Source organism: Lepidochelys olivacea, assembly GCF_965140295.1.
Source record: "Lepidochelys olivacea isolate rLepOli2 genome assembly, chromosome: 2".
NCBI lineage: Eukaryota > Metazoa > Chordata > Testudines > Cheloniidae > Lepidochelys > Lepidochelys olivacea.
The window spans coordinates 187,743,276-187,756,728 of record NC_140412.1 but is presented as its reverse complement, the minus strand read 5'-3'; the positions used below and the strand labels follow the sequence as shown (position 1 = coordinate 187,756,728).

At 43.6% G+C, this 13,453-nt stretch overlaps 1 protein-coding gene across 1 annotated transcript in view; it reads left to right on the top strand.

Moving 5' to 3' along the window:
- TMC2 (transmembrane channel like 2) overlaps positions 1–13,453 on the top strand; it is a gene marked incomplete at both ends in the record, with an annotated part of 51,310 nt that overhangs the window by 27,415 nt on the left and 10,442 nt on the right. Inside the window, 3 exons of the mRNA XM_084621108.1 lie at positions 4,297–4,476; positions 6,389–6,541; positions 8,763–8,891. Coding sequence (XP_084477234.1) covers positions 4,297–4,476; positions 6,389–6,541; positions 8,763–8,891 — 462 coding nt within the window. The remainder of the gene's footprint in view (positions 1–4,296; positions 4,477–6,388; positions 6,542–8,762; positions 8,892–13,453) is intronic.

Here is a 13,453-nt window from a genome sequence, read left to right as displayed (position 1 = left end):
CTTTGTCTCGGAGCAGAGAAGCAGCCGGCTGTCAGAAACGGAGCTTTCAAAGGGCATATCTGCATCCCTGCAGAGATTCAAAAACAATGACAAGAGTGGCCACTTGACTTAAGGGGATTATGGGACGTTTCTGGAGGCTGATCAGAGCACAGTAATGCAACATTTCGTTCACACTGGTGCTGCGGCGCTCCACGAGGGCACAGCAAACGTTATTCCACTCGCCGAAGTGGAGTACCAGCAGCGCTGTAGCCGTGGAGTCAGAGCACTCTACGTGCCTTGCCAGTGCGGACGGGTAGTGAGCTCCTGCACCCGGGGCTCCTTTATTGCGCTGTAACTCACAATGTAGCCAAGCCTTAAGTCCCATTAATTTTCAATGGGGCTTATGTAATTTAGGTGCTTTGGAAAATTTTATCCCAAGTCTCAAACTTGGTATTGAGATGCAGTATTGTTTAAGAAGGGTCCCTTGACTGTTAGAGGTGCCCTCCCCTCAGATAAAAGGTTAAACTGAGCTCCCTTCTGTCTGCTGCTGATCAAGCTGGTTGAAAAATAGAATCTCCACCCCATGGGAAATGCTGAGATTTTGACATTTGGTTTTGTTACATTTTGAGGCAAAAAGTTGAAATCTTGGAATCTTTCAAAGAATGACGTATTCCTGAATGTGTTTTGTTTTGACCTTCTCAAAATGTTTCATTTCAACTTCTGTTATATTTAGAATATATAAAAGTTGAAATGATGAAGTCCAAACTAAATGTTTAGATAATTTCCTGTGAGAATTTTGACAAAATTGATACATTCCTGCAAAACATTTCAATTTAGTAGAATCAGCATTTTCCAACAGAAAAATGTTGCCTCAGAAAAATTTCAACCAGCTGTAACCTCTGAGGCTTTTCTGCTGATATTTTAAGTTCTCATGGCATTTTTCCCAAAAGAAAAAGGGATATTCCTGATGTTCAACTTCTGGCCAGCGTTCCCTCCCTCAGTAAGGTAGGTACTAGAAAAACCTACACATTCTATCAGGGACTACACAAGTGCAACTCTCCCTAAAGTCAGTGGGTGTTGTACATGTGTGACCAAGGGCAAAATCTGTGCATCATTGCTGGGTTCATAAGAAAACTGAGTTCCAGGTATGTTTCCATTCTAGTCAGCAACATATTCTTAAAAGTGTGAAGGAGACACTCATTTTTTTAAAAAATAAAGATTATTTTACGCACAGGCTGACAGCTTAGTTTCTGTGATATTCTTGCTACATTAAAATAGGAGCATTGGACCTCATTCTGAAAGGCCTCCGCTCTCTTTAAAGTAAATGGGAGTTGTGGTTAGTAAGCTCTGGGGTCACAGGAGCATCTTCTGTTGACCTCATCCCTCCGATAACAACATAAGTGTTCTGGCAAAATGCACAAATCATCCCAGATTATTCAGCCTTTGGGACTGTAGGAGGTACAGTAATTAGATATGCCAGGAACTGAAGTCATTTTGCAATCTGGGAGGTACCTCAGCTGGGTTTTCCCCCTTTGAGTTATTATACGGACACCACCCCTGTGGCATAGTAGATATCACAAAATAAATCTGGGAAGAGGAACCCAATGAGGGGAGAAATATAATTGACCATGTGTTGCAGATGCGAGAATGGATAGCCCGGGTCACCCCTATTGTACGGGAACATTTGGAAAAGGCGCAGGAGGCCCAGCAAACCCATTACAATTGCCAGGCAAAAGTCTGACAGTTCTAACCAGGGGATCAGGTGATGGTGTTGGTACCCACGGCAGAAAACAAGCTTTTGGCCCAATGGCAGGGGGCCTATGAGGTGATTGAAACTGTGGGGGAAGTAACCTACAAGATGTGGCAATCAGGATGCTTGAAACAAGAACAAATTTATCACATTAACCTCTTAAAGCCTTGGCACAAACGGGAGGTGCATGTAGTGGCCCAAGACACCCTGATCCAGGGAAATAACATGCAGGAGCAGATCAGGATATCTACTGATCTGACACCAAACCAGAAGAAAGAGGTAACTGAGATGATCAACCGATACCAGGACGTGTTTTCAACCAAACCAGGTCAGACCACCGAAGCATATCACCACATTATCACAGACCCTGGGGCAAAGGTAACTTTAAGGCCCTATCAGGTCCCAGCAGCAAAAAGGGAGGAGATCAAGGTAGAGGTAAAAAGGATGTTGGAGCTGGGAGTCATCGAAGAGTCTCACAGTCAGTGGTCAAGCCCAATTGTGTTGGTGCCCAAACCCAATGGAACCACTAGGTTTTGTAATGACTTTCACCAACTGAATGAGATATCCAAATTCAATGCATACCCCATATCGACGAGTTAGTTGACTGCCTGGGCAATGCCCGATTTTTTACCATTTTTGACCCTTTGATTTAACAAAGGCATACTGGCAGATTCCCCTTGCCAAAGATGCGAAAGAAAAGACGGCATTCTCTACCCCAGAGGGTCTGTTTCAATATACTGTTCTTCCTTTTGGACTGCCTGGGGCACCTGCCACCTTCCAGCATCTTATGGACAAGCTCCTACAGCCCCATACGAGTTATGCAACGGCATACCTGGATTATTCACACCCCTAAACTGGGAAACCCACTTGGAAAAAGTGGAAGTGGTTCTGGAAATGCTATGACGGGCTGGCTTCACAGCCAACCCAGCCAAGTGTGCTGTAAGGCTAGTTGAGACTAAATACCTTGGCTACATTGTAGGAAGGGGCATGGTCAAGCACCAACTAAACAAACTAGAGGCTATCCAGAATTGGCCCTGGCCAAATTGGAAAAAGCAAGTCTGGGCATTCCTGGGTGCGGTGGGGTACTACTGACAATTTACTCCCCATTTTGCTACCAGAGCGAGTCCCCTGACAGACCTGATAAAAGCCCGGGGTCCAGACATAGTGAAGTGAACAGATGCCACAGAGAAAGTATTCATGGATCTACGGACAGCCCTCTGCAGTAACCCTGTGCTTATAGCCCCAGACTTCAACAAAGAATTCATTTTACAGACAGGTGCATCTGAAGTAGGATAGGGAGCTGTCCTATCGCACATGGTCAGAGATGAAGAACACCCAATCCTCTACCTCAACAAGAAACTCCTCCCAAGAGAGTAGAAGTATGCCATGGTTGAAAGAGTGCCTAGCTGTGAAATGGGCCCTGGAAACACTACGTTATTACCTTCTGGGACGATGGTTTACCCTTGTGACTGACCATTCACCCCTCCAATGGACGCAGCGAAATAAAGAGAAGAACGCAAGGGTGAACAGATGGTTCCTGTCCCTACAACTTTTCCAGTTCACCATACAACACCAGGCTGGAAGCCACCATGGCAATGCAGTTGGCTTGTCACTGGTACACTGCCTAACGTCCCAAGTTGCCCAACCCTGTGGTGTTTAGCGGTGGGGGGGAAAAGATATGTGACAGGGTCAGGCCAGATGGCTACAGGAGAGTGATAGAAGGCAGATATATTAGCCCCAGTTTAAGTAGGTCCCGTTTCCAGAACAATCAGGAACTTTCTGGAAACAATTAAGGCAGACAGGCTGATTAGAACACCTGCAGCCAATCAAGAAGCTGCCAGAATTAATTAAGGCAGGCTAATCAGGGCAACTGGTTAGTGAGGGGTGAGTAAGGAGCTGGGAGCTAGAGGACGTGCTGCTGGAGGACTCAGGAGTACAAGCGTTAACAGACATCAGGAGGAAGGTCCTGTGGTGAGAACAAAGAAGGTGTTGGGAGGAGGCCATGGGGAAGTAGCCCAGGAAATTGTAGCTGTCGCACAGCTGTTCCAGAAGGCACTCTGCACAGCTGCAGTCCACAGGGCCCTGGGCTGGAACCCGGGTTGAGGGCAGGCCCGTGTTCCCCCCAAACCTCCCAACTCCTGATCCAACACAGGAGGCTCCACTGGAGGGGAAGGTCTCTAGGCTGTTCCCTGACCCACATGGTGGATCAGCAGAGACTGCGGGGATTGTTCTCACTCTTTTTTCCCCATGCTGGCCAGTGATGAGGTTATCTGAGTGAAAGGCAGATTTGAGCCATGAAAGTGGCCAAACTGAGGGCTACTGTGAATCTCTGAGGCGAGCAAATCCACCAATAAGCGCAGGACCCACCAAGGTAGAGGAGGAACTTTATCACAATACATTTCCTGACCTGCATTAACGGAAAATTGCAGACTCTGAAAAGAGATGTCAGCTTTCTCTTCCTAGGAAGTGAAGCGGCCTTCATATATGAAATACTGTAAGACCTACTTTTGATAAGTGCTGAAAATCTCATTATTGTTATTATTAACAGCAGTATCCTCATTTGGCAGGTTGAAATTGTTATGTCCTTGCTAGGAATGTTTTGTCCTCCACTGTTTGAAACCATTGCTGCCTTAGAGGAGTACCATCCTCGCATTGGATTGAAATGGCAGCTGGGACGTATCTTTGCTCTGTTTCTTGGAAACCTCTATACCTTTTTATTGGCCCTAATGGATGATGTCAATGAAAAGGTAAGCAGCACTACAATGAAAGAGAAAACAAGAACCATAATATGTTCTAGAATCCAACATGTGTGATCATAATTCTTAAAGCTAACATGAACAAAAGACTCCCTTGCTATAGGATATTACTGATTTTTTTCCATTCATATGTACTGTCATAAATATAAAGGGAAGGCTAACCACCTTTAAATCCCTCCTGGCCAGAGGAAAAACCCTTTTCACCTGTTAAGGGTTAAGAAGCTAAGACAACCTCGCTGGCACCTCACCAAAATGACCAATGAGGAGACAAGATACTTTCAAAGCTGGAGGGTGGTGGAGGGGGGGGACAAAGGGTTCTCTCTGTCTGTGTGTTGCTTTTGCTGGGACCAGAGCAGGAATGCAGGTCAGAACTCCTGTAAAAAGTCAGTAAGCAATCTAGTTAGATATGCATTAGATTCTGTTTTGTTTAAATGGCTGGTAAAATAAGTTGTGCTGAATGTATATTGTGCTAGTTGTATATTCCTGTTTTTGTGTCTTTTTGTAACTTAAGGTTTTGCCAAGAGGGATTCTCTATGTTTTGAATTTAATTACCCTGCAAGGTATTTACCATCCTGATTTTACAGAGGTGATTCTTTTACTTTTTCTTCAATTAAAATTCTTCTTTTAAGAACCTGATTGCTTTTTCCTTGTTCTTAAGATCCAAGGGTTTGGGTCTGTGTTCACCTATGCACATTGGTGAGGATTTAAAAAAAAAAAAACCCTAACCCCTTTTATCTCCAGGCAAATAGACAGAAAACCCCTCTAGCTGCTCTTAGCTAAAAAAAAAACCTCTTCAGGTCTGTGAAGACTGGTGAATTTCCCTGTAGGAGGTTAACTACTGTGCCTTTAGGTAGAGAAAACTCCAGCTCACAAAAGACAATTCCCTTTTGTCTCTGCTCTGGCCCCCAAGCAGAGACAAAAAAAAAACTAACTGCTTTCAGTTTAAAACCTGCTTTCCAGCAGCCCAAAGGAAAAAAAGAATTTCCTTTTAAAAATCTGTGCTTCTGGTTCAAAAAAATCTCAAATTGATCTCAAAATGATTTCAAGTTAATCCCACTGCTCTGCCACCATGTCAAGGTTCTTTCCCCACTCTGAACTGTAGGGTACAGATGTGGGGACCTGCATGAAAACCCCCCTAAGCTTATTTTTACCAGTTTAGGTTAAAACTTCCCCAAGGTACAAACTATTTTACCTTTTGCCCCTGGACTTTATTGCTACCACCACGAAGCGTCTAACAAATATAAAAGGGAAAGAGCCCACTTGGAAACGTCTTTCCCCCCCAAATCCTCCCAAACCCTATACCCCCTTTCCTGGGGAAGGCTTGATAAAAATCCTCACCAATTTGCATAGAATTTTAATTGAAGAAAAAATAAAAGAATCACCTCTGTAACATCAGGATGGTAAATACCTTACAGGGTAATCAGATGCAAAACATAGAGAATCCCTCTAGGCAAAACCTTAAGTTACAAAAAGACACAAAAACAGGAATATATATTCCATTCAGCACAACTTATTTTATCAGCCATTTAAACAAAGCAGAATCTAATCCATATCTAACTAGATTGCTTACTGACTTTTTACAGGAGTTCTGACCTGCATTCCTGCTCTGGTCCCAGATTTAAAGGTGGTTAGCCTTCCCTTTATATTTATGACACACACCCCCAAATCACAGATAGGCTGAAACGCTGGCTGTGATTTGTTGTAGGTCACTATTTACATTAAAGATGGCACCTACATATCATGGTGGTGGCCACATTAGATAGATTAAAACTATACAGCTTGGGCCTATCTGGATTTGGGTTGGAGCCTGAATTTGCCCTACGTGTAGGTGTGCTCTAATCTGGTGTGTTAGTTTAGGCCCAACACTAGAGGTTTTCAGCTGCATGTGTCTCTTCTGTTTTAGTTGACTGAAGAAGTAGTGATAAAGAACATCACACACTGGACCCTGCTTAGCTACTATAACTCATCTGCAATGAATGACAGTGCGGTTATTCCACCTCCTATTGATCCTGCAGACATGCCTAGAGGTCCTTGCTGGGAGACAACTGTGGGCATTGTAAGCAATTTTGGGGACCTCAGCTATGATAATATGTAGAAGTTTCTTAGCGGATACTTTTTTTGGTTGTTATTAATTTTACCAAAGTCTGAAGTTTGATGCCCAAATGACCAATATGGGGGTGCTTTAAAAAACTTCCATGCAGTAGCACTGCTGTACAGCATAGGGGCCTGCAAAGAGCCAACTACCTCCTCATAGCTGATGGAAGCACTCAAACTACCACTGACTGAGGAAATTACAGGCATTCCTCCCCTCACAGATGAAGCTCATTTGGGGCAAAATTTTCAGGAGTGGCCACCAAGTATCCAACTTGGGATACTTTCAAGAAGGCTGGTTTTCAGAAACACTGAACAGCCAGAACTGGAAGCTATTGCAATTGGTGATGTAGACTGTATTATCAGTTTGGTCATACATTAAAGAGTAGCTTCTAATTTATTGTTATTCACCATGTTTCACCTTTCACCCAGTATTTAATATAAAGAGTAGGTAATATGCAAAGGGAGGTTCTGAAACCAACCAACAAATTGCAATGAAGTTTTAGCACAACTTGTTCAGAAAAATGAAATTCATAATAGAACAGTTTATGGGGTAAGCCACATTAATTCAGAGTTTTCGGTGAGCATATTTGCAGAATGCTATATGGTAAATCAGAAAAAACCACCTCAGCATGTGTATGTTTTAAATTAGCACTGGACCTGCTCCTATTTCCTGGGATCACAATGTATAAGGGAGACAAAGTGGGTGAGGTAATATATTTTATTGGACTAACTTCTATCGGCTTAAAACCACCTTCACCAAAACAAGCACAGTACACCAGAGAAGTAGATCACATCGTGGAACAGAGCACTAATTCCCCACAGAACCTACTTCAAAATAGCATAAAAGCCACTGACCACACATCCCTAGTTATCAACCCCCACCCCACACTGGAGCTCAGACAAGGTATTGAACAATTACAACACATACTTGATGGGGACCACATCCTGAAAGAAATCTTTCCTGAACTTCCTCTCCTGGACTTCAAAACAACCCCCCAACCTCATCATCTGAAGCAAGCTCTCCATAGACCAGGACCCACCAACTCAAAGTGCCACTAGCCCCTGTCATAACACCACATGCAAAACCTGCAGACATATTTCCATCGCTATGATGATCAATACCCCCACAACACCCCTTTCAAGATTCATGGGTCCTACAAAAGCCTATGACAATATATAGTGTACCTCATCCAGTGCACCATATGCCCCAACAACTATGTAGGTGAAATGAGAGAATCACTACACTCTCAAATGAACTCACACAGAAAAATAATGCAAGACAAAACCAGCATGTCACCTGTGGGTGAACACCTTTCACAAAACAATCACTCTATATTGGACCTTTCAGTCCTCATCCTCAAAGGAAACCTGCACAACACCTTCACAAAAAAAAAAAAAAAAAAAAAGAGCTAGGGAGCTCAAATTCATAAAAAAATAATAATAAAAAAAACTCTGCTAGACACAAAAAATGGACTCAGTAGAGACACTGATTTTATGTCTCATTACAACAATCTGTAATACACTAACTCTCCTTTGTGCTATGACTGCAGAGGTGTTACCTGCCCACTTCATTTTGAATGGTTTCTTGCAATGTGTGTTAACTCCTTATGCTTAACAATCAGTACCACCTTGTATTTAGCTCTGACAATTTGATTAACTTTCCCAGACTTCCAGAAGAGGATCTGGGGAGCTCAAAAGTTTGTATCCTTCACCAGCAGAAGTTGTTCCACTAAAAAGATAATACCTCACCCAAATTTTCTCTCTCATATCCTGGGCCAAACACAGTTACAGCAACACTGCCATAGAATTTAGATGATCCGGTTGTCCCTTCTGGCCTTAGTTGGACCTCCTGTATATCACTGCCCGCCAACGGCACTCAGCATCTGCACTGTAAAGCCAAACAATCAAAATGAGAACAAAACAACTGAAATTAGCCCTAAATAATCAAAATTAGATCAAGGCAGCCAGCCAGCAATTGATAGTTGGTGGCTGTAATGCAGCCTGTGCTTCTTGAAATACACAGCTGGTGAGCATCACCAAAAGTGAGAAGACAGGGAAAAGACCAACTTCTACTCTGTTTAAAGGGCACTCGTGGAGAGAGACCGATTAAGGGAGGATAGAGTCTTCCAATGCACCACTTAAATTACAGTAGCTAATTGCTCTTTCCTTGTGTTCAATTGCAGGAATTTGTAAGACTCACGGTGTCTGATATTCTGGTGACCTACGTAACCATCCTGGTGGGAGATTTTATGCGTGCTTGCTTTGTCAGATTTGTGAACTACTGCTGGTGCTGGGACCTTGAGGCTGGATTTGTAAGTCAGTGTCTTAAAGCTGAAAGGATATAAGCAATTTTTAGCCATTTTATAATTGATTTTTTTAATGCATCAAGCGTTATTACAATCTAATTAGATATTTTCATTCATGAAGTGTATCCATGCAACATTTCTCTGCAGGTCAATAAAGCTCACCTTAAAAAAAACAACACAACACAACAAAAACTTAAGAAAAACCCACCTTGCTCTAGTCCTACTAAGATAAGGACTGACTGAACCCTGCAAGATTCAGTCCATTTTGGTGTTCATGAACTAAACCATGCAACTGAGTTCACAAGGAATCAATTATGTGTTTGCTTGCAGATTGAAATTCACTTAGCTGAACCTTCAAGTCCTCCACATTTAGGTCTCCTTCTCAAGCCCCAGGACCTCCCTATTTATAGGGCCCACTATGGATGAGGCAGGATACCTTAAGTAACAATATGAATCCTATGCAATATTATCTGCCCTTGAATACAGTGTTCCTTCTGCTGTAAGTACACATGAATAAACAGTAAGTGCAAGGCTGAATAAAGAGTAAGTGCAAGAATTCACCTCAGGCAACATGGAGGAGCATAATGCACACCATTTATATCCACCTTTCCTACCCTGCTCCCCAAGCCGGGCTGCCTCTGCACAGCCAGGCACTCCCCAGGCAACTCCAAGCTGCATCTCTGCTCCCTCTTGCCTCTTCCCTGAAGGAGCCTGGCACCGGCTGCTGACACCCCCTGCCCACAGAGCCTGACTGCCATGAGATGCTCCCCAAAGTGCTCGCTCACTACTGCCTTGGTGCTCATGGCTCTGCTGCTGCTCCACAGTGGTGACCAAGTGCCGTGGGGAGCATCTCATGGCAGTCGGGCTCTGCGGGCAGGAGCTGGCTCCTTTGGAAAGGCAAGAGGGCGTCAGGATCACAGCTCAGAGCTGTACCGCCCACCCTGCCTGGAGGGTGCCTGGCCATGCAGAGGTGGCCCAGCACAGGGAGCAGCCAGCCAACATCCCAGCTTCCACAGCATGGAGAGTCAGGCGCCCAAGCAGCCTGGGCAACTCCCACCAGCTTCCGATACAATCGCCTCCTGCCAGGAGCCAGAGTTTTAAACCTGTGGGGTGTACCCTAAAGCCTATGTGCTTAATGGAAGGCAGAAATCTGTTTATCATTACATTCCAGGGGCCCTAGAGAATTATTTTTCTGTTTTTATACAACAATTTATATTTTATTTGTATACAAGCTGTAACCCAGATGCTTCACAGCATTAAATACAAGACAGTAGATGAGAGACCTCAGAAATTACTGAAACTAGAGGTGTCATGATGACTAACACCCTAATGCAGAGGGCCTGTGGGGAATTTAAAAGGCACAACTGAAGTAGAAGAGGGCATGATTTAAGAGGGGTTCTGGGCTACTTTGCAATGGCCCAGATACCATATTGCCTATATTCCTCCTTTTTTAGAGGAATAGGCTGTCCACATGCCTTTTGTTGATGACAAACTAACCTAATAACAAGAATAATACAAAACAAAGGGTGCCACCTACTTCCATTTTGACAGCATCTCTCCTCTCTCCACACTTACCCCTCATCCTACTGTGACACAGACAGAAGTGTCTCCTTACCTAAGGAGGGAGGCTAATGGGTTTGTGAAATGCTGGCCCCAAACTATTGGCTAAAGAAAGTACCGTGCAACTGTTGTATGACAGAGGATGAACTATTCGATCGGGTCTGATGAGTAAAGATGGAAGCACCTAATTTTACCCCTGAAGGAAACGAAGAAGCCGATTCTCTGAGAGTGCTACATTATAATTATACAGACAACTGGGCACATAGACTTAACCAGTATTGCATTTCTGTTCATACTAGTGGTATAGCCCAGTGCTTCTCAAGCTATCTGATGTGGGGGACCGGCAAATATTTTTCCCCAATATGCACGCAGACCGGCAGCCGATGGCTCACAGACCAGCACCAGTCCGCAGACCACCACTTTGAGTAGCACTGGTGTAGCCTAGAAGAACTTGATGGTATTGGGAGCCCGTTGGAAAAATAACAAATCTCACAACCATATGTAGATGGGTGGTTGTTTTTTTTAAAGCGGCAATCTAACTCTTTATGATCTGTTATATAGTTTACAAAGTAAATGTTCTTATGTCTGCAAAGAGAATTTTAAGCCTGTCCTACACAATTTGGTTTCCTAGAAAAGACGATATGTTCGTTGCCTTAGGAGTTTCTACTTTTAGTTTAGTCCAGCCACGAGGAAGTTTGTGTGGAAGGTTGGTTTTTTAGGAGAGTATCCAGTTTTGAGAGCTCATTCTTAATCTTTCCCTGTTTGCTGTAGAGGATGTTGATCAGGTGGTTCCGCAGTTTCTTTGAAAGCGTGTGGCACAAGGTGTCAGCATAGTCTGTGTAGTATGTAGATTATAATGGATTTTTTACCTTCAGTCCTTTTGGTACGATGTCCATCTGTTTGCATTTGGAAAGGAAGAGGATGTCTGTCTGTATCTGTACGAGTTTTTTCATGCAGTTGATAGATTTCCACTCCATACGGCTAAATTCAGTGCCTTGCATAATGACAGGTTTCAGGTGCCACAAGTCCTCCTTTTCTTTTTGCGGATACAGACTAACACGGCTGCTACTCTGAAACCTACTTTTAGTTTGTTAGCCATAGCCATTGAGAGGTATTTCACTCTGATTAAAAGGAACATGAACTCTGCCAACAGCCTTCAATTAGTTCTCACTATGTCCCACAGCAAACGGACTACCTAGAAGTCATCATGTTCCCCATGATTGTTCTTGCAGTTCTACAAATACTGAAGGATCGTGCATCCTGTGCTTGCAACACTCATGACAACAGAGCAGAGCCATGCAGGCTCCATGCTTCTGGCAGACAATGACAAGCACTGCGCAGGTTCATGGGGAAATTTAAAGTAGGCATGAAAATTATGGGACAGAGATGATATTATGGATGGAGAATATTGCATTATGGGAAGTTGACCCCCTCACTCCCACTCACCACTGAGTGAGTCATTTCTGTCCCACTATGCATTGCCAAAACTACCCAGAAGAGAGTGTGATGAACAGTGGCAAGTTGCACGCTTGGATACCTGTCCAGGGTACACCGCACTGTGAATCAACACAAACACAGCTGGTGAGTACATGCTGCACCAATGCAAGGAGCCATGTATGCACACACACAAGTAGTGTACTAACTGCAGCAGCTGTATGTCAACATAACTTGTGTTGGCAAAACTTTGTAGTTAGACATGGTGTTAGACTAAGCATTTTGAATTACACTTTGTTGTAGGACTACTGTTCCCTTGGCAGCCTCACAAAAACAAGATGCTGTTCTCTCAGGGAGCAGCATTTCTACTGAACGAAACAAAATTATGCATCATGCTTGACCTGTCTGTAGCATTTTAATAGATAAAAATCTCTCTCACACACACAATTTACAGAATCACAAACATTAGAGAGAGAAAAGACCTTTTAGCTTGTCTAGTCTGTTTTACCAGCACCCTTTTCTGAATCCAGGGCAGAATTGTACTCTGAAGCATATTTTTTGGGAGGGGGGTGAGGGGGTGAGAGAACCTGGATTTGTGCAGGAAATGGCCCAACTTTATTATCATGCACATTGTGTAAAGAGTTGTCACTTTGGATGGGCTATCACCAGCAGGAGAGTGAATTTGTGTGGGGGGGTGGAGGGTGAGAAAACCTGGATTTGTGCTGGAAATGGCCCACCTGATGATCACTTTAGATAAGCTATTACCAGCTGGACAATGGGGTGGGAGGAGGTATTTTTTCATATTCTCTGTGTATATATAAAGTCTGCTGCAGTTTCCACGGCATGCATCTGATGAAGTGAGCTGTAGCTCACGAAAGCTCATGCTCAAATAAATTGGTTAGTCTCTAAGGTGCCACAAGTACTCCTTTTCTTTTTGCGAATACAGACTAACACGGCTGTTACTCTGAAACCTATTTCTCTATTGTTTCCTCTGTCCAGTTTAATATCCCAGGCAATCAGGCTTTCCCCATTTCCCCTTGGATTTGAATGCCACCATCCGGTAGATCAAATACATATCTATACTATAGGAATACTACAGCACTGTCAGCTCCTACATCATCAAGAGACTCAGTTTCACACAAGGCAATTCTGCCCTTTTGTATTTAGAGAGAGACAGGATGGGTGAGGCGTAATATCTTCTATTGGACCAACTTCTGTTTGTGAAAGACCTCAAGAAGAGCTCAGTGGCGCTTGAAAGCTTTACTCTTTTGCCAGAGAAGTTGGTCCAATAAAAGACATTACCTCACCCGCCTTGTATCTCTCATATCCTACGACCAACATGGCTACAACAACACTACAGACAACTTTGGTATTTAGGTAGTTCAGTACAAAATGATACCACATATTGGACAAGCCACAAGTCCTCTCAGAACTACCCCCTCACCAGCCCTTCTCTCCCCCCAACCCCCACCTCACAGCCTGCTTCTGGGAAATCTAAGCAAGTGGTTGTAGTATTTTTCACTCTCAACCTTGTTATAACCACTCAAACATTAAACATCTTGCCAAGATGTAAC